This window comes from Corythoichthys intestinalis, chromosome 1 (assembly GCF_030265065.1).
Source record: "Corythoichthys intestinalis isolate RoL2023-P3 chromosome 1, ASM3026506v1, whole genome shotgun sequence".
Taxonomy (NCBI): Eukaryota; Metazoa; Chordata; class Actinopteri; order Syngnathiformes; family Syngnathidae; genus Corythoichthys; species Corythoichthys intestinalis.
In genome coordinates, this window is record NC_080395.1 from 16,574,246 (window position 1) to 16,594,299 (window position 20,054).

The following is a 20,054-nucleotide window of genomic DNA, read 5'->3' on the forward strand; positions in this document are numbered from 1 at the left end:
ATTTGGTGGGTGGTAGCTTACAGTCTGGTGCGCCTTTTTGTCCAAAAATTACTGTAATTTTTTTTTGCCCTTGTATTGTACATAAGTAAAAATTTAAAAAAAAAAAAAAAAAATTAAAAAGTACTTCATCCACCTCGGTTAATCAGAAATTTTTGCAACATGTTTTGGTCTTAAATTATATTTTTAAGGTCTTAAATATGTCTTAAAATGCATTAAATTTGACATAAAAAAGCGCAAGAACCCTGTGTTCACAAAGTCGGACACACTACACACATTGAGGCACCAACAACTTTTTACACTCGTTTGCCTTGTTCTGCAGATTGTCCAGATCCCGTTCTGCGGTGGCATGGAGTGCGAGGACTGGATCAAGAAAACCACTGCCAAGTACGTACAAAAAAATATCTTCCATTCTCCTTCTTTTGGCTTGCTAATAGTTTGGGTTTTTGTATTAGGGACCAGGACCTGGAACCAGGAGCGCCATCCATGGGCGCGAAAAGCCTATGCATCCCCTTTTCGCCACTCAAGACGCTGCAGCCTGCTCAACTGTGTGTCTGCGGGAAGGCCCCAGCTCAGTACTACACAATGTTTGGACGTAGCTACTAAGCTTGCTGGAATTTTTTTTAAACTCCCTTCTTCTCATTTACCCTTTTTTGTATTGTATCATCAGTGGGCAAGTTTTCTATAGCACTTGTATTCTTATTTTGTGTTTTAAAGGAAAAAATGTTAGCATTGGACAAGAGGGGGTGAAAGACAACCATTTAACCTCAATTAAGTGTGAGAAAGAAGCAGTTTTTTTCTCAAATGGCCTCTGGAAAAAAGGGCAGTTAGTGTATAAATACAACTATATTCATCATGGAGTTGGGGAACATCCTTGGAATTTATGAAAGCCTCTCTTGGGTACACTCAGTTTATGCTTCGGTATTGGTTTACAGGTAAAACACTGCTAATACAAAGCTCTGAATGTAGTACCATGGATGAAAAATAATTGTTTGATCACAAAAATTATGTTCTGATGCAAGAAAACAGTTATTTTTGTCATCTATGTCACCTTAGTGGCGCCGAAGACCGACCACGATGGAACGCTAAAAGCCAGCTATGTAGTCAGAGGTCACTATTACAAGAAGTTGTCTTGGTAATAAACTTATTTCTGAGCAAAATTGTGTTAATTATTGTATTATTTTTTATTTGTGCCTCATTGCACAAGTTTATTTGGACGTTCATGCAAAACATTGTTCTAAAGTTGTTAAATTGCCTGGCAGCTTTAAACGCATTAACATTTTTCTCACACGATTATTCGCCTGTCAAACTTTTTTTTTTTAACTTGTCAAACGCGTGGCAACCGCGCCTATCGTGGTGACGTAATCGACTCACTTCCTGTTGTCACTTTCAAAGTAAATACACGGATATTGATTTCAAAGTGAAATGTTCTGATTTTTATTCTGTAATATGTATTAGTTATAGAGTCGTGCAATATTTTAAATTTTCAATATCGTTCAAATGCGTAATGTTCATTCAAAACCTTTTTTAATAAAATTTGTACGCTTTTATTGTGGTGAACGGCTAAAAATCCACCTTCACCCCGCCGAATCCGAGCCGAGGTATGACGATTACCACCGAACTAGTTAACATGTCACCTGGGCACTGAACTGAACGGAACTGGAAAATGAGCGATATTTCTCCCGTGAACGATAAAGGTCTGTCGGACGAGCAAGTAGCAGAGGCATGTAAAGATGGAGACCCAATTACTAAGGTAAGTACTGGCGTCATCGTTTTTGACCTGGAGGTTACCTTTTTTGGTCCGTCAAAATCCAGGCAGCCTGATACCATTTACAAACGAATATATGGGCTGCGTCCATTATCGGACATGTTCAGATTTCATGCGTCGTGGCTTGCAAAGTTACATTAAATGACTATTTTTAATCAAAATGTTAATGAATATAGTGTTATGATTATAATTTCTGTGTTTTATAAATAGGCGCGGCCAATATGTTGGTGGGGGGAAAGTGGGGCAAATAAGAGTTAGCATTACGAAGCTAGCTAGATAAGCTAGCCTCTGGCAAAATTTGTACGTTTTCAGGCGGGTTAAACCGTGACCACTTAAGAATTTAAATGTATCGTTGACTCATTTGGGTAATGTTGTTTTTGACACGTTCACTGAAATCCTGCAAATGAATGGAGACATTTTAATATGTGTAAGTTTAAATGTTTGCGCTAGAACTTACTCAACTGATTCAAGCCATTTCGATTTAAAACTGCTGAATCGGGTCACGATAGTTCAAGAAAGGTTTTTAGTAGAGGTGGGAATCTTTTGGCACCTAACGATTCGATTACGATTCAGAGGCTCCGATTCGATTATAAATCGATTATTGATACCCCCCCACCCCCTTTTTGTTTTTTGTTTTTTTGTTTTGTATATTTGTTCCAAAATTGTTCAGAAATCCTCTCAGGCTAAATAAATCGAACTACTATTTTAGTATCAAGTTACCTGTTAAAAACAGAAAATACTCAAGTCCCCATTCTGTATCAGCAGCTTTAAACTACATTCAATTAATTTAATGTTGTGAATCAACCGTTAAAGTTGTTAAAATTACGCCTGTTATTCCACAATTTCCCTTATGTCTACTTTCGACATTTTAAAGTTTTTAAACTGTTTCATCATTTAAAGATAGATTCAAGTCAAGATTTTGCCGATTTAGGGGTGTTCTAGATAAAAAGTAATTAGGTTCACGACAACAGAGCCTTCTAGAGAAGTCTACTGCTTTAAGATGGCGCCTGTTAACTAGCGCGGGAAAGTCTGTCATTTTGCATCTAGTTCTAGATATATGTGATATCTACCATAGCCGTATGTTGCCGCATGTTTGCAGCAACCAGAAACTGGGCGCTGTTTGTAGCGGCTGACACCCGCAGTCAGGTATTATTGTTTTTTGTTTTTTTTTAATCTAGCGGCATTAGCTGCACATGATATTTACTCTCGGTCCGTTCCTCATTGTGTCCCGAAGACCGCGCTGACTGTGTTTTATTTCCGCTTTACCTGGTATAATTCAATAATCGGAATTTGTATGTTTGTGAATCGTTCTCGAATCTTCCACGGCCGAATCGCGAATATACTAAGAATCGGAAATTTTGCACGCCTCTAGTTCTTACTGTGTTATTTTTTTGGATAGCAGTCCCATTGATAATGAATTACAGTATTAGCAACGGAACTGTTAGAGGCGCAACAGTTAATCCGGTAATCAACATCTAATCGATTAGCAAATTAATCGACAACAATTTTAATAACTGAAAGAAAAAGGTCAGCTTATGAATTGGAACACTGTAAATAATTTATGATTTAGAATTCCTGAAAAATGTCAGTTATTATTAACTAATGATTATTTTCGTAATTGATTAATCAAACGATTAACCGGATAAATCACTTTTTTTAATTACCTTCACAATTTGAAGTTTTTTAACCATGTTGTAAGTAACAATAAAGTCAAAATGAATGACTATCCTTCAAAAATATTTTATTACAGGTTCCCGACTTAACTGTAGACAACTGTATCGATTATCAAAATTGTTGGCAATAAATTTATGAATCAATTTTAGTAACTGTTGCAGTCTTATTAAGAAGCTATTTTAGTCAGTAAGATGTCCGAAAATTGGCAATAATGTAAATTGTTTTCCAAAGTAAAAGCAGATTTTTGTTCATGTCCTACTTTTCGACTAACCAAAAATAGAATGACGAAATATTTATAACTGAGAAGTAGAGGTGTGTGAAATTTCCGATTCTTAGATTATTCGTTGATTTGGCCTTGGAAGATTCGAGAACCATTCACAAATATCCAAATTTCGATTATTGAAATATGTGAAGTAAAGCGGAACTAAAACAGAACGGACCGAGAGTATTCATCATGCTTATCATTACCCGCGTAATGACAATGCTCAACTCACGCCGCTAGATAACAAAAAACAATAATACCTGACCGATACAAACTATGTCCACTAGAGGTATGCAAAATTTCCGATTCTTAGATTATTCGCGATTCGGCCGTGGAAGATTCGAGAACGATTCACAAACATCCAAATTCCGATTATTGAAATATGCCAAGTAAAGCGGAAGTACAACACACTCAGCGCGCCGCGCGGTCAATGAGGAACGGAGCGAGAGTAGCTAAACATCATGCTTCTCATTACCCGGCCCCTCGGGTAATGCCAATGCTCAACTCATGGCTCTAGCTCAGGGGTCCCCAAACCTTTTCCTGTGAGGGCCACATAACCCTTCTCTTCTCTGATGAGGGGCCGGGGTCAGTTTGTAACAGAAAAAGTGTGACGATTGCAGGAGTGCCTAAATGTAAAAATGTATTGTTTTTCAGAAAGCCACAATCAAATAACCCTTTCTGGATTCTTCACGGAACCAAAGTAAATAAAATAAAAATGATATAATATAATATAGTATAATATAATATAATTAGGGCTGTCAAACGATTAAAATTTTTAAGCGAGTTAATCACAGCTTAAAAATTAATCGTAATTAATCGCAATTCAAACATCTCTAAAATATGCCTTATTTTTCTGTAAATTATTGTTGGAATGGAAAGATAAGACACAAGACGGATATATACATTCAACATACTGTACATAAGTACTGTATTTGTTTATTATAACAATAAATCAACAAGATGGCATTAACATTAATATTCTGTCAAAGCAATCCCTGGATAGAAAGACTTGTAGTTCTTAAAAGATAGATTTTAGTACAAATTATAGAAATTTTATGTTAAAACCCCTCTTAATGTTTTCGTTTTAATAAAATTGGTAAAATTTTCAATCAAAAAAATTAACTAGTAGCTCACCATTGTTGATGTCAAGAATTACACAATGCTCATGGTGCATAAAATCAGTCGCACCCAAGCGCCAGCAGAGGGAGACAAAAAACACAAGTAACAAGTGGACATGACACTGCTGTCATTTTAATCTGTTTGAGCGGGGCATATGCGTTAATTGCGTCAAATATTTTAACGTGATTAATGAAAAAAATTAATTACCGCCCGTTAACGCGATAACTTTGACAGCCCTTAATATAATATAATATAATATAATATAATATAATACAATATAATATAATCAGGGGTGCACATAATTTTTTTGCCCAGGTTCTCAGAGGAGGACCTGGAGATGTGACTTGGTCCTCATTGAGCTTGAGAGCCGACCCACCTGATGCGATAAATTTATGACAAGCTTTACTTAGAGCCAATTAACTTTGATTAATTATATTAACAGTTAATGCTTGATTAACATCAACTGGCACAACAAAATTGCCATTACTTTGAAGTGAAATGTAAAGAAATAAACATAAAAGCACCAATTCAAAATAAAGGGCATTATGCGGCTCCCACATTAACTCCAAGCCTTTTTAAAAGTGGGATGTCCTCCTCATAAGACCTCATTGAACGTGTATGTTTAGCTTTGTAAAATGCGAGCAAAAACACGTTTGTCAGTGCATGTCGCTGTTCATTACCTTTATTCCGCCCTATTCCGCCACATGTCCATAGGGCGAGTGGGGTCCTGTTTGACATCGATAGTTTGCTTAATTGCCACATGCTCTCTGTTTTTTTCGTGCTTTTCAAAGTTTGGATGGCTGAAATTCTTTGACCCTACATAAAATGCGTTGCTCTAATCGGCGACATTGGGATTCTCACGGCACATTTTGTACCGCATTTCCGTGCGAGCATCATTCACTTCTAGCCATGGTACCTCCTGTAGCCACTTTTCAGCAAAAGTCCTTTTTTTCGGTAGCTCCGGTGACGTCTCTGTCGTCTGTCTGTCTTTTGACGGGGGTGGGGGAACACGGAAGTAATTACTCAGTGTGGCCTGCCTCATCGACATTTTGAGAAGTTATTTTCTCGTGTCCGCCGCAAATAGTGGTCAGCCATCGGTACGCAAAAGCGTATGGAAGCCGTTGAGGGCCAGCGCGTTTGTCTACGTCCAGTACGCATGTGCGGACCACTTATGTGCACCCCTGAATATAATATAATATAATATAATATCATGTAATGTAATATAATATAATAATACTGTATTAATTAAATAGATAATAACCAAATAACCATTGCTCAGTTCTTCACAGAAAAAAGCCAGGACATAAATAACTCTATTGGGGGGGGGGGGATTTTTTTTTTTTTTTTTTTTTTTACAATTTTTTTTTTTTTTTTTTTTTGTTCAGGGGGCCGGACCAAATGTGGCTGCGGGCCGTATCCGGCCCGCGGGCCGTAGTTTGGGGACCCCTGCTCTAGCTCAACTCATGCCACGAGATAAAAAAACACAACAACATACCTGACTGCTGCCGAAAAGCTGCTCCAAAGTACATCCACATAATGTTACGGTAGATATCATTTATATAGGACTAGATGCAATATGGATTCCGTAGCGTTAGCAGCTCACCTACAAAAAGCTAGATGCGGGCGTTAGTAAACGGCCGCCATCTTAAAGCAGTACACCTCCCTGCAAGGCTGTTGTAGCGAACCTTCCAAGCAAACCTAATTAACTTTTTATCTAAAATACTCCTAAATCGGTAAAATATTGACTTGAATCTATCTTTAAAATAGTTTTAAAACTTTCACATGTCGAAAGTAGACAAAAGGGAAATTATGGAATAACGGGAGCAATTTTAACAACTTTAACGGTTGATTCACAACATTAAATTAAAGTGCCTGTGACACGAAAAAGCATGTTTATTTCATAATACACGCGGTATTTTATGCCCCTGAATGATATGGACCGCTTGGATGTGTGTGGAAGCGATCGCTATATTTATTTAGTTTTTTGAATCCCGCGCCATTAAAATGAGTGACTTCCGGCTTTGGTCTTGCATTGAGGAGGAGGGCGCTGTGACGTGTACGGTAGAAGACGTTCTCTTCGCTATACAGTGTACTGTTGTGTATGAAGACGAAGGATTCAGCTGATTTTGCGGATTAATACTTTTATTTTTTGCATCACGCCAGCCAAACGGCTGCAGAAAAATCATTCTGTGTGCGGGAGAGGCGTATGCGCCTTTTTGGAGTTTCAAAAGGTTCCCATTCACCATGGATATTTACTGTGAGACCATTGGACTTACAAGGAAGTGAGTAAACATCTTGTTTTGTATTATGTCAAATACGAATACAGTGATTACAAAGTAAACACTATAAAATTCATTTAAATAAAGGACTACTTACGTTTGATCATTGATAGGCATGTAAAAAGCTATCCTCATGGTCATTAGCAGTTCGCTGTTAGCACGTTAGCTGCACAACAACTCCAGCCACCCTCCTCCAGGGAACGAACTGTAAATTGCTTTCCGCCGGGCGGTTTGCCGATCCGCAAAGAAACTCGACAACCGGGTGGTCATGTCAAATAATCCAGGCTAGTTATGTGTGATTTTCCACTTCGAAGACTTTGAAACATCCCTCGGTTCGGGTTAGCATGTCGGCTAGCTGTCACTCCTTCTGGTCTGTTTACATTCTCCGAAGCCGGGGAAGGGAAATTACATATGTCCGATTTAGGTGTCATAAAATATCGTTTGGGAGGTGTGACAGTAAAGGTGAAGTCGACTGTTTTGACCATTATGGAGTAATTTTGCCATGTCGTCTTGAATAAATGGATTTTGATTATTTTATATTCCATTTAGCACAAGATTGTTATTTGTCATGACCATGCCATTTATTTAGCAATTGGGGAAAGTACTTGGGTAAAAAGAATATCCTGTAAAAATATTGAAGAGACAGAAACAATGACATTTTGCCGCTCTCTTCGTCGCGTTTTCCTCATTGTGAATAGTTCCCCCCCGACGGGCTGACTGGTCCTTCTCAAGCCATTTATATAGCTATTGGGGAAAAATACTTGGATAAAAAGAATATCCTGTAAAAATATTGGGAGTAGAGAGACTGAAACAATGACATTTTGCGGCTCTCTTCGTCTCGTTTTCCTCGTTCTGAACAATACCCCCTCAATGGGCTGAATAGTAAAACCGATGAGCCCAGTCTACCGCTGACGTCACCACCTGTTGGGGACGCTAAAGCCCTATAATGGTAGGCGTGGCTAACCGGCAGATTAAAAGACTAATTTCTCGTCATCTGCGCTTTGCTAAATTGTTGTATATAGTCGAATCGTCTCAAAATATGATTCTAATTCACATAATAATGCCATTTAAGACTTTTTTTCTGGTGTCATATGCTCTTTAAGTGAATGTAGTTTAAAGCTGCTGATACAGAATGGGGACTGGAGTTTTTTATTTACTGTTATTTTTGTATATTTGTTTACTGCTATATGTTAACTTGCCACTGAAATAATAGTTTGGTTTAGCCTGAAAGTATTTTTGAACAATTTTGGAACTAATGTACAAAACATAAAAAAAAAAAAAAAAAAAAAAGAGGAGGGGGAGTGCATCAATAATCGTTTTATAATCGAATCGGAGCCTCTGAATCGTAATCGAATCGTTAGGTGCCCAAAGAATCCCAGCTCTAATGTCCATATAATGCTACGGTAGCTATCACATGTATAAAGAACTAGATGAGAAATTACAGACTCGGCAGTGTTAGCAACACGTGTATAGAAAACGAGATTCAAAATGACAGACTTGCCAGCATTAATAAACAGCCGCCATCTTAAAGCAGTACACTTACCTGGAAGTCGGTTGTAACGAACCTTCCAAGCGGACCTAGTTAACTTTTTATCTAAAAGACTCCTAAATCGGCAAAATCTTGATTTGAATCTGTCTTTAAAACCGTTTTAAAACTTTGACTTGTCGAAAGTAGACAGGAGGGAAATTATGGAATAACGGGAGCAATTTTAACAACTTTAACGGTTGGTTCACAACATTAATGTAGTTTAAAGCTGCTGATACAGAATGGGGACTTGAGTATTTTATTTACTGTTTTGAACAGTTAACTTGACACTGAAATAGTCATTTATTCCAGGTGGGAGGATTTTTGTGATTAAAAGTAGCTAATAGCTGGGGGGGTGCATCAATAATCGATTTATAACCGAATCGTAGCCTCTGAATCATAATCGAATCGTTAGGTGCCCAAAGATTCCCAAAATTATATGTATGTTGTAATTTCAAGAATTCACAGAAGTTTAAGGTGAAGAAGGTCCTAAACGATTAATTGGTTATCAAAATCAATTAATCGATTAATTTTTTGACCTCTAATTGCTATTCTGTAGTTTAGAATTGGAACACCATAAATAATTAATAAGAGTTGGAATTCCTCAAAAATGTCACTATCCTTTTCTTTTTTCTTACCTTTTTTTTTTTGTTTTTTTTTTTTGTGTGTGTGTGTGTGTGTGTGTGTGTGTGTGTGTGTGTGTGTGTGTGTGTGTGTGTGTGTGTGTGTGTGTGTGTCAACATTCCTAAATCAAGGCACACATAATCAATATGCACCAAGTTTCCATATTCTTGTTTCTTATTTACCTTGAAAAATTCCCTAAACTGGTGGAGACATTTCTACTACTTTACTACAAAGTGCTCACATACTAAACAAGTAATACTTGTTTTATTTGGATGGAAGTTTGTGATGTTTGTTCAGATTCCTTTGCCCCCTCCACCCCACTCTGTCTGACAAGTTATTCATTTAAATTAATTTGCCGATCAATCAGTAACTGTCATTTTTTCTGGATAAATCAAAACTGACAATGGCTGAGGGAGAAAAAAAAACGTGTCAGTCGGACCCTTAGTGTGAATGTTTACTCTGTCTACTGCCATTCATTAAGAATGTGTTCAGCATTCTAGTGTGAGGTCTGGATGCTCTGGTTTATGAGTTCTTATAAAAATAAAAAAAAATAAAAAAGTGAATTAAACCGTGAAGATGTTTTCTTTAAAAAGAAGTCGATTGCACTTTAGCAGCGAATGAACAAAAGTTAATTCACCCACCCTGTTCAAATGGATTGGACGTCTTCTAATGACAGTCATTTAAATAGTTTTTAGTAGTTTGGATTATTGCAAAGGCATATTTACAGGTCTTCACAACAAATCAATCAGGAAGCGGCTTCTCAGTCTTGCCCTTCATTGTCACTATTTTGAAAGTGCCTTGCCCCTTTTTATTATTCTACACACACAGCATGGTGGATGTATGCTCTCACAGACATGCCATTTGACCAGACGCCACTTTTCACAGGGCCGTGTTGGAATTTTTTTTTTTTCATCTATTTTTGCTCCTCCTTGGAAGGAGAACTAAACCAAAGATGACAACAATTTCTGTTATATTTTAAATGTGTAATCATCTGTTGTTTACACAAATGTATGAGATATTCTTTTTAAAAATGCATCTTTTGTCCAGGACTTCATGATGCAGCAGACAATGCTACGGGTGAAAGATCCCGTGAAATCCTTAGATTTCTATACCAGGATTCTCGGCATGACGTGAGTATTGACATGCGCTCGTTTGAGCGGAGCTTCACGAGTTAAGCACGACGCCCCCCCCCTCCCCCCACCAGTCTGCTGCAGAGGTTCGACTTCCCTTCCATGCGTTTCTCCCTCTTCTTCCTTGGATACGAGGACAAGAACGAGATCCCCACCGACTTGAGGGAGAGGACGTGCTGGACTTTCTCCCGGAGGGCCACCATCGAGTTAACTCAGTGAGCTTGTAGCAAATTGCAAACCGCCGTCATTCTTATGTGATTTTATAGTGAATGTTATAGGAATGGGACAACACACCTTAAACTCACGATATGATATGACAGCGTCACCATACGATAACGTCACGACACGATATCAAAAATTTTAACGAAAAAAATACTATGTAATTAAAACATTTTCATTTTTGTTTCAGTTGCACATGCAAATACAGTACAGAGTAAAGTATAAGGCGGCCAGAAAACGCAATTGTGATCGCTGGTCATCTCACATTTTGTGGATTTTGGGCTGTGAAAGAATTATCTAGACCAGTGGTCTCCAACCCGGTCCTCAAGGGCCCGCTGTGGGTCGTGGTTTTTGTTCCTGCCGATCCAGCACAGATTGTCGAACCAATGAGGTTTCTGCTAAAACAAGCAGTACCTGACTGCAATCAACTGATTGCACTTGTAAAACACCAGATTGGTGAAAGTGTTGTCATTTGTCTGGTTGGAATGAAATCCTGTACCTACAGCGGGCCTTGGAGACCACTCGTCTAGAGCATGGATACCCAAGTCCGGTCCTCGCTAGCCCCTATCCAGCTTGTTTTCCATGTCTCCCTGCTTGCTGCTGGAGCTTCATAACGGTCCTGAAAGGGAGACATGGAAAACAAGCTGGATAGGGGCTCTCAAGGACCGGATTTTGGCATCAATGAGCAAGAGCTAGTGAAATGCTTTCCAAAAAAATAGGGCTGCAGCTATCGATTATTAGTAGTCTATTAATCGACGTAAATTTGAACAATCGAGTAATCGGATAAGGACATAAGAAATTAAAATACCTGAGCTGAGCCTCAAATGGTATTTAAAAAAAATAAGGACAACAAGCACAACAAAAGAACAATTGGCTAACTTATTTAGCAAGAGTCCACTCACCTAAATGCTATAAAATGTATTTTTTTTAATTATTTTTTTTTCCACAATGCTCGTAACATATTCCCACAAAAATGGCTAAATATGACTATAAACTAAATTATGAATGCATTAAAACAATAAGCTCTAACAAAAGCTTGGCTTATGTTGGTCTTAACAGGGACCAGCTGGAATTAGCCATGTGAAATTAGTTATGTCGTATACACTGTCGCCACTAGAGAGCAGAGTATTCACCCAATTCAATAAAATTAAATGCACTTTCAAAACAATCCATTACAACGCCACTTTAATTAAACGAATACTCGAAGCAGCAAAATTTAATTTGAATTTTTTTCCTAATCGAATTAGTCGAGTTATTTGATTGATCGTTATAGCACTACAACAAATACACCGTTGAAAGACAAACACTATGGGAATGAATTACCATTCATATAGTAACACAAGCACCTTCATATTTTCTTTAAATTTGTAGCAATATAACTCTCAACACTGTTGACCTCATTGGCTTAACCCTTTAACACCTAAGCCTATTTTGGCCGAATTTGCATGCATTTGGTGTTGCCTTTTTTTTTTTTTTGCAGAAAAAATTGTTTACAATGGCCAAGTTGGGTCCCTTTTTTCGGGACACCTTGAACTTCATGTCCAAACTGTTGTTTTCTTCACTGACCAATTTTAATCCACATTTTGGACCCAAAAAGACAAAAAAGTCCCAAAATCTTTTTTCAAAATTTGTAATGTTGACGTCCCACTGACAACCAAACATGCTCGACCAACTGTTTTGAAGCTTGATCATATTTATTCAACTTGTTAGGATAAACATTCAACAGAAAAAAAATAAGATTGAATAGTTTTATGTTTGACAATTCAACACAAGAAGCAGGTATTATAATAGCCGTTTTTGGCCTTTACACATACTATGGTCAAAACAGGTTATATACAGTGCAAAATAGTGAGAAAAAAAATTATATATATCATTTAACACAAAAAAGGTTTGGAGGATATCTCTGTGAAGTTAGGTGTTGTACCCATCACCTTATTGTAGTAAAGAAAAAATATATATAACATTGAAAAAAAGTATTTTAAAAAATATTCACAAGTAGTTCAGTTCAATGCAAAATTTCCAGGCATGCAACCCAATAAAGTTTTTTTGTTGTTGTTTTTTTGTTTTTTGCGCACTCAATAAAGCTTGAACAGGTCACGGGGCTGCGTCACACACAAGGTCACACAGCCTACTCTTTCGCCGAGACGCCGACTCATGCAAAGAAAAAGACAACAAATACGACTCATCTTCTTCCTTGAGTTAATGAAATAATGCATTAGCTTGCGCTAAATTTAGTTTTTTATTCATTCTGCACGTTCCAAACTCGCTTGCTCAAACCAACCGGCCGTTGCTTGCGTCGCATACCTCCCTTTCATTAGTTGGCGCCTCGTTCGGAAATTTATTAAAAATGATCACATTCGGTTCGTCCTTCTCGACATCAGAACGGCTCTTGGGATGTGTAGTCTTTTGTGCTGCTTTCGGTTTTGAAAAAGGACAAGAAATGATGGAAATATGGAGATATATACATGGTCCATGCAGCGTTTTAATGCATATTTATGAGTGCAATAAAACTATAAAACTCAAATGACATTATCTCACGTTTTTCTTGGTCGATTGACTTCAAATAAAAACTGGTGTGGACATCAACTTCCGCACTTTCAAACGAGACCAACCAGCGGCACGTGGGTGACGTAATTACAGCGTGACGAAGCTTCAAAGACGACATGCGTAAACGTGTCGCTGCCGACACATTCGGTGTTAAAGGGTTAAAGACCCTTGATAGTGCCATAGAGCAAATTAACCCCTTTTTTAACCAATTGGCTGCAAAGCTTCATTGCTTTAAGAAGGTTCATTTGGCCATTAAAGCTCTCTTGGGAGAGACGGACAACTTCTAGTGCCACCTGCTGTCAACACTGATGTCGTACAACATGCCTCATGCCTCCCAGCATGCATTGCGGCACAACAGATGTAAATAACATTCACAGTTAATGCTCTGTGCGAATTATTTCTGCAGTTACTGTTCCAGTTGTTTCATTAATTGCTAGTTATGCTATGTAGTTTTTTGTCATGTGATCATTTTTGTGTAGTGTGTAAGCGTGAGTTTGAATGACCTTTGATTTATTGACATGCTTACTTCTTTGTTGTCTTCTGCTTACACATTATGGGCGGGGATTGTTCCTCCCTGCCTCATGAGCACCAAAAAATGGCTGGTATTTATTTTATGTTGTTCCAAATTTAGAATGTTATGCTTGTCTTTTAGTAACTGGGGTTCGGAGTCTGATGACAGCCCGCCGTATCATAACGGAAATTCCGATCCACGTGGCTTTGGTGAGTTTGGATATCTTTTGTACTCATTAAATGTCATTGACGGAGAGGGACGTCCACTTGACATTTTGACGATTTGCTCCACAGGCCACATTGGAATCTCAGTGCCAGATGTTAACAAGGCTTGCAAGCTGTTCGAAGACGAAAACGTCACTTTTGTGAAGAAGGCTGACGACGGTGAGATGATTCACGATTATAAACTTTTGTACTCATTCACTGCAATCAGCAACAGACATCCAATCCATTTTAAGTTTTTGTTCCATTTAAACTTTATCTATTCTTATTGTGTTTTTTTCCCCCATTACCCAGGTAAAATGAAAGGACTGGCCTTTATCCAGGATCCTGACGGCTACTGGATTGAGATCTTGAGTCCCAACAATATGATTTCCATCACATCTTAAAATAGGGATGAGGGCGGAGCATTGTTTTTATGGGAGGAGCTTGGTTGTGGTGGAGGAAAATGATCAAAACGTCAAGTTAGCGGCATTCAATCTTCTCCAACATGGGACATTTAGATTAATAAATGCATCAACCTGTTTGTTCTGAAATAACTTTCATTTGTGTACGTGATGATGCGCTGCTGTAGGTAATAAATACAATTTTCAAAATACTCATTTACAAAAGCATTGTTCAATTGTGTCCGTCTGCAGCTTGCAAGACATCTAAAACGCCAACGATAACACTCCTAAAACACGTCGCAATACCACGCCAAAGAAAAGATTGTTATATGAACGCATTTCTAAATATCTCCCAGATTTGCACTTTCCCAAAAACTAAAGTGTTGTGCTTGAAAATCATTGCCAAACTCGCTAGATTCTGCTAATTTACAGTCGTTTAGAACATCTTAGGATAGCTTACTGGGGTGTCAAACTCTTTTTCGGTTTGTGGGCCACATAAATGGCAATTAGATCTTGTGGGCTGGAGTAGTTTATTTTTGACCAAATAAGTTACCTCACTGGCTGGAACATGAACATTCACAGCCAGTTCTTGCGTGTACTTGTACTACTAAATCATATATTTGTGTGTACTTATACTAAAATGATGTGTCTTGGGTTAACTTGTACAGTCCCTGACAAAAGTTTTGTCGCTTATCCATTTTGTAGAAACAATTGCTAATAACCTGACTTTTAATTATTTAATTGGTTTCAGAAATAGCTCATATGAAAGCTAAGACCCTCCCAAATGATGTTGAATGTACATAAATATATTTGTTTCACTGAAAAAAAGATTTATCATTTCATGAAGACATTAAGGTCAAATTTTGGCAAGACAAAAGTTTTGTCGCCTACAGAAAGTAGTGTGAAAATTGAACAAAAAATGTATTTCAAATAAAAAAATATGTTACATAAGCGAATTAAGTAGTGGTGCTGTGAGATCCAAATTTTAATATTTTGTATGACTTCCATGGGCTTGAAGGACTGCATCCATGCGGTTCGGCAAGGATTCATACAATTTATTGATGAAGTCATCAGGAACATCAAAGAAGTCTTGCATGCCTCCCAGTGTTCAGGGTTTCGTCTTCCATGCTTCCTCTTTCATCCTACCCCAGACATGCTCAAAGATGTTCATGTCTGGTGACTGAACTGGCCAGTCCTGGAGGATCTTGATCTTCTTTGTCTTGAGGAACTTTGAGGCAGAGATTGAAGTATGCGATGGTGCACCATCCTGCTACAGAATGTGTCCCTTTTTATGGTTATGAATGTAAGAGGCAGCTAAGATTTGTTGATATTTCAGACTATTTATGATGCCTTTCACCCTGCAGATCTCTCACATACCCCATACTGGATGTAACCCAGACCATAATTTTGGTAATGATGTAACCACCAAACTTCACTGTTTTCTGAGTGAATCTCGGATCCATGCGGGCTCCAGTAGGTCTCTTGCAATATTTGTGGTGACTGTGGTGTAATTCAATGGAAGATTCATCTGAAAAATTCACCTTTGGCTACTTTTCCAGCGTCCATCCTTTTGACAGGCAAATGCCACATGTTTTTTTAATTGTCTGCACCCTGAGAGATAGAGATTTTGTACATTCAGCATCATTTGGGAGGGTCTTAGCTTTCATATGAGACATTTCTGAAACCAATTGAATAATTAAAAGTCAGGTTTTTAGCAATTGTTTCTACAAAATGGATAAGCGACAAGACTTTTGTCAGGGACTGTAAAATTGTTACAATTATGTGTAATTGTGTGTTTGTGTAGTACAAATACGTGTATTTGTGTTTACTGGTACTAAAAATATGTGTACTTGCGTGTACGGTACTAAAATTGCGTTTACTGCTACTAAAAATATGTGTACTTGAGTGTACTGGTAAGACGTGTTCTTGCGTGTACTGTTACTAGAAATATTTGTACTCGCTTGGACTGGTACTAAAAGTATGCCGTCGATGGCACTGAAAGATGAGCATCCATAGTGACTTGGACATTTTTAGTTGTCTGGCAGGAAACGAGTTCATTTTGCGTCACCTCTATGTCATTTTTAGATACTTGTGGGTCCTGTAAATTTTGGATCATTCCCTGTTGATTTTTCGGGGATTTCCGGGCTGCTTCCTGTTGATTTGGTGTCACTTCCTGTTGCTTATGGGGCATTTTTAGGTCACTTCCTTCTTAAAGCGGAAGTTCAGGATTTTTGACATTAGGCTTAATCTTCGATTTGTCGGGGGTTTAGTTAGTTGGTGGAGTTGATTTCAACGAATTCCGTTTGGTTTGCAAGTTATTTGTTAGTTTCAGGGCTCCGGAGTGGCTAAGCGAGCGCGAGTCAATGGCACAGTTATAGCATGCCAATAAAAAAACGATACAGATCAAATGCATTCAAAACATAGATCATTGTTTCAAAACACCCATGCGGCCAAAACAATGTCACACCAAACTGCCGTAATTAATTTCATTCTGCGGGACTATTTATTTATCTTTTTATATGTAATACGACCCCAATAAAGAGGAGTGCTTCAGTCACTCATTCTCACGCTGCATTCGAGGAAGGTGAGAAGTCGGACTTGTCCCGCTCAGAGGGTACCAGTTGCGATCTTACAGCAATTCAAGCGAATGTAGAAAGCAAAGATGGCTGATCGCCACAAGTTGTTTTTTTTATTTTGGCCTTCAAAAGACATTTTGACCTCCAGAAAACCTGACTTCTCATAAGCGATCAAATAGTGGAGGCGTACTAATGATATTTTTCCAGATCGGAGGTTGGAAACTCTGACTTCCCACCTTACTCGAGTGCAGCATCAGTCTGCTGACGGCCGCCAACATGACGAAATGTGCATTTTGAGGTTGTGGAAACATACAGAAGAAACTGGAAAAGTAAAGTTTCCACAAATTACCTATAAAGAACGAGGAAAAATATAACCTGGTCACTTGCTGCTGGCTGCGACACAAAAAAGTCAGCGGTGAAAAAAAAAACGATGTGATATCACTTCGCCCTGTTCCTCTGCAGAGCTTCAGGGATTACAAATGTTGCTGTTCATACTGCAATTGTTGACATGCAATGGTACGTTTTAATAACTTTATCCTGAAAACATAGCCAAAACTATTGATTGCGTCGGTCATTGATGATTTTCATGTGTGCATATGTTGTTGTTTTTTTGGCATGCTATATTGGTGCCATTGACTCGCGCTAGCATAGCCACTCAGGCGCCCTGAAACTAACAAATAACTTGCAAACGAAATGGAATTTTTTTAAATCAACTCCACCAACTAACTAAACCCCCGCTAACTTGAAGATTAAGCCTAATGTAAAAAATCCTGAACTTCCGCTTTAACTCATTGGCTACCTTTGATGGTGCTAGACGTCCGATCCATTTTCACTTGGCGGGGGATGAATTAATCTAACTGCGGACACGAAAGTGAGCCAAGTGCAGTATAGTCATACCTGTCAAGTTTTATGGTTTCGGCGTAATTTGTACACGTGAGCACTGATTTTTAAATGTGTGCGCCGAACGTTCAAAATCTACGTTTTTCGTGCATTACGTTTTTTTTCCTCCGATCGAATTTTATCACCGTTTCGGCCACGAGACAATGTGCGTTACTATCCGTTACTACGTTGGTTGAATGACGCGAGAAGAGTCAGAGACACTGAGAGAGAAGAGTGTTTGTTGTGACACTGTAGCAAACGCGATGTTAGGCTAGATGGCTCCAATATTTCCTGACTGTAGCCGACAGCCTACAATCTACGCCTAGTTATCATATGCGTATAGAACTACATGCAAAATGACAGACTCGGTGGCGTTAGTAAACAGCCGCCATTTTAAAGCAGTAGACTTCTCAGAAAAGCTCTGTTGTAGTGAACCTTCGTAGCGAACCTAAATAACTTTTTATCTAAAATACTCCTAAATCGGCAAAATCGACTTCAATCCATCTTTTAATGATGAAACAGTTTGAAAACTTTCACATGTCGAAAGTAGACAGAAGGGAACTAATGAAAAAAACGGGAGCAATTTGAACAACTTTAACGGTTGATTCACAACATTAAATGACTTCCAAACATAGCAAAGGTTACTATTTTTTTTGTTTTGTTTGTTTTTTTTGGGGGGGGGGGGGGACCATGAAAGGTAACACCAGTTACTTTGCCAAGTAACTTATTACTCTTACTTTCAGGTAACTGAGTTACTAACTCAATTACTTTTGGGGAGAAGTAATTTGTAACTGTAATTACTTTTTTAAAGTAAGATTAACAACACTGGTCATAAAGATGAAGTCTGCAGAATGACAAGTGACGAAAGCGGAGATTTCATTATGCCAATTTGTTGCCGAACACAATTTGCCCGCAACTATTGCTGATCACTTCTCAGAATTAGCAAAAGAAATTTTCCCTGACTCAAAGATTGCATCGGTAAGTTCATTTTATCAATTGACCTTTTAATTTAACACTAACGAACTACCTTCAAGTCAAACTGAATTGCGAGTAGAAGTGCCATGAAGTGCAGCTATCAAAAGACATGATAGAAATTGCCAAAAGTGCTACATACAATTGTAACAAAAGTCACTGTTAAATTTTAGTAATCATGATGTAGCTGAAGATATTGATTGTTATATGTTACAATATTACCAATAAATTCATATTATTTTAAAAACTGAGTTTTATTTTTGTTTCATATTGCACGTTAGATCAAGAGCATAGGTTTGGTCTCAACATTGGTAGGAACGCTATAACAGCATAACCTGCATGTACACTTTTTGCTGGGGATGGGACATTAATAAGACCAAACAGATTGGGTACATTTCTCAAATATTGCTGGTTCCTACGTAAAAATGAAAAAAAGTTACATGACTTTCTCCCATGAAAATAATTTTATTGTTTCAAAATGCTTGCTTCATATAAAGGAAATTTACAGCGGTTGTGTTTTTTTGGGGGGCGGGGGTTAAAAAATGTGCATCGGCTGCAAATAAAAATATTTTTAATGATAAGAGATAGAAAATACATACATTTTAATTAAGGAATAAATGCACAGTTGAATAAACATTAACTGTAGAAAAAGTACAGGAAGACACGTCTCTAAGCAGCTTTCTACTCGAGTTTTACAGGTTAGCAAGTTCACACAGTCTAATGTTATGCTAACTCTGATGCAGGTCGGACTTTCAGTTGCAAAATTAGTGGTGTGTTCCCCACCTTCACAACATTGACATCTTTTTACATTACTTAAAGTGGCTGCTGCTGGCTGAAAATTGTCGGGATTGTGTAAATATGGGGGTTGTAGACATCAGCCAATTAATCGTGCGTTTGAAGGGGGGGAAATGGACCAGCACATTCAGCAGGTGAAAAGGGGTGAATGTAAATCCGAACATAATGTAAATTCAATTCTATCCTTACAACTTATGGGAAGACAATCTAAATTACCTACACAACTGAACTCATTTTATAATGCAAATATGGTTGCTTAAAACTTGGTGGGGACAATTTGAGCATCCTTAAAAGTTGGTGGTGTTATGTCCCTACCGTCCCTATGCAAACCTAAGTCCTTGCGCTAGATACAACGTTGTAAGATTAGTCACCAATTTGTAAGGGCATACGTCACTATTTGTAAGATTGTCAATGGCCTCGGGTTGACAGGTATGGGTATAGTGCACACACTTGATCACACAAATCAATGTTTTTGCGGCACCAATGTCAAATTAAATGCATTTTGTTAGTACAGTATGATTGAGCTACAACATGCCTGTCAGGCAACACAACCCGCGTGCCGGATTGGACCCC

The 20,054-nt window shown here is 38.1% G+C and overlaps 2 protein-coding genes across 3 annotated transcripts in view; both read left to right on the top strand.

Annotated features, from left to right (window-relative positions):
- eprs1 (glutamyl-prolyl-tRNA synthetase 1) overlaps positions 1-1,173 on the top strand; it is a 40,345-nt gene extending 39,172 nt beyond the window's left edge. For both annotated transcript variants that reach the window (XM_057835286.1, XM_057835292.1), the window contains 2 exons: positions 320-384; positions 453-1,173. In XM_057835286.1, the coding sequence (XP_057691269.1) occupies positions 320-384; positions 453-603 (216 nt within the window). In that variant the 3' untranslated portion in view covers positions 604-1,173. The remainder of the gene's footprint in view (positions 1-319; positions 385-452) is intronic.
- A 410-nt stretch (positions 1,174-1,583) lies between these two features.
- Positions 1,584-14,666, top strand: glo1 (glyoxalase 1). The gene is made up of 6 exons (XM_057853620.1): positions 1,584-1,750; positions 10,296-10,378; positions 10,453-10,593; positions 13,797-13,864; positions 13,949-14,038; positions 14,171-14,666. The coding sequence occupies exons 1-6, from the start codon at positions 1,664-1,666 to the stop codon at positions 14,260-14,262; spliced, it is 561 nt and encodes a 186-aa protein (XP_057709603.1). The 5' UTR covers positions 1,584-1,663; the 3' UTR covers positions 14,263-14,666.
- The last annotated feature ends 5,388 nt before the right edge of the window (positions 14,667-20,054 follow it).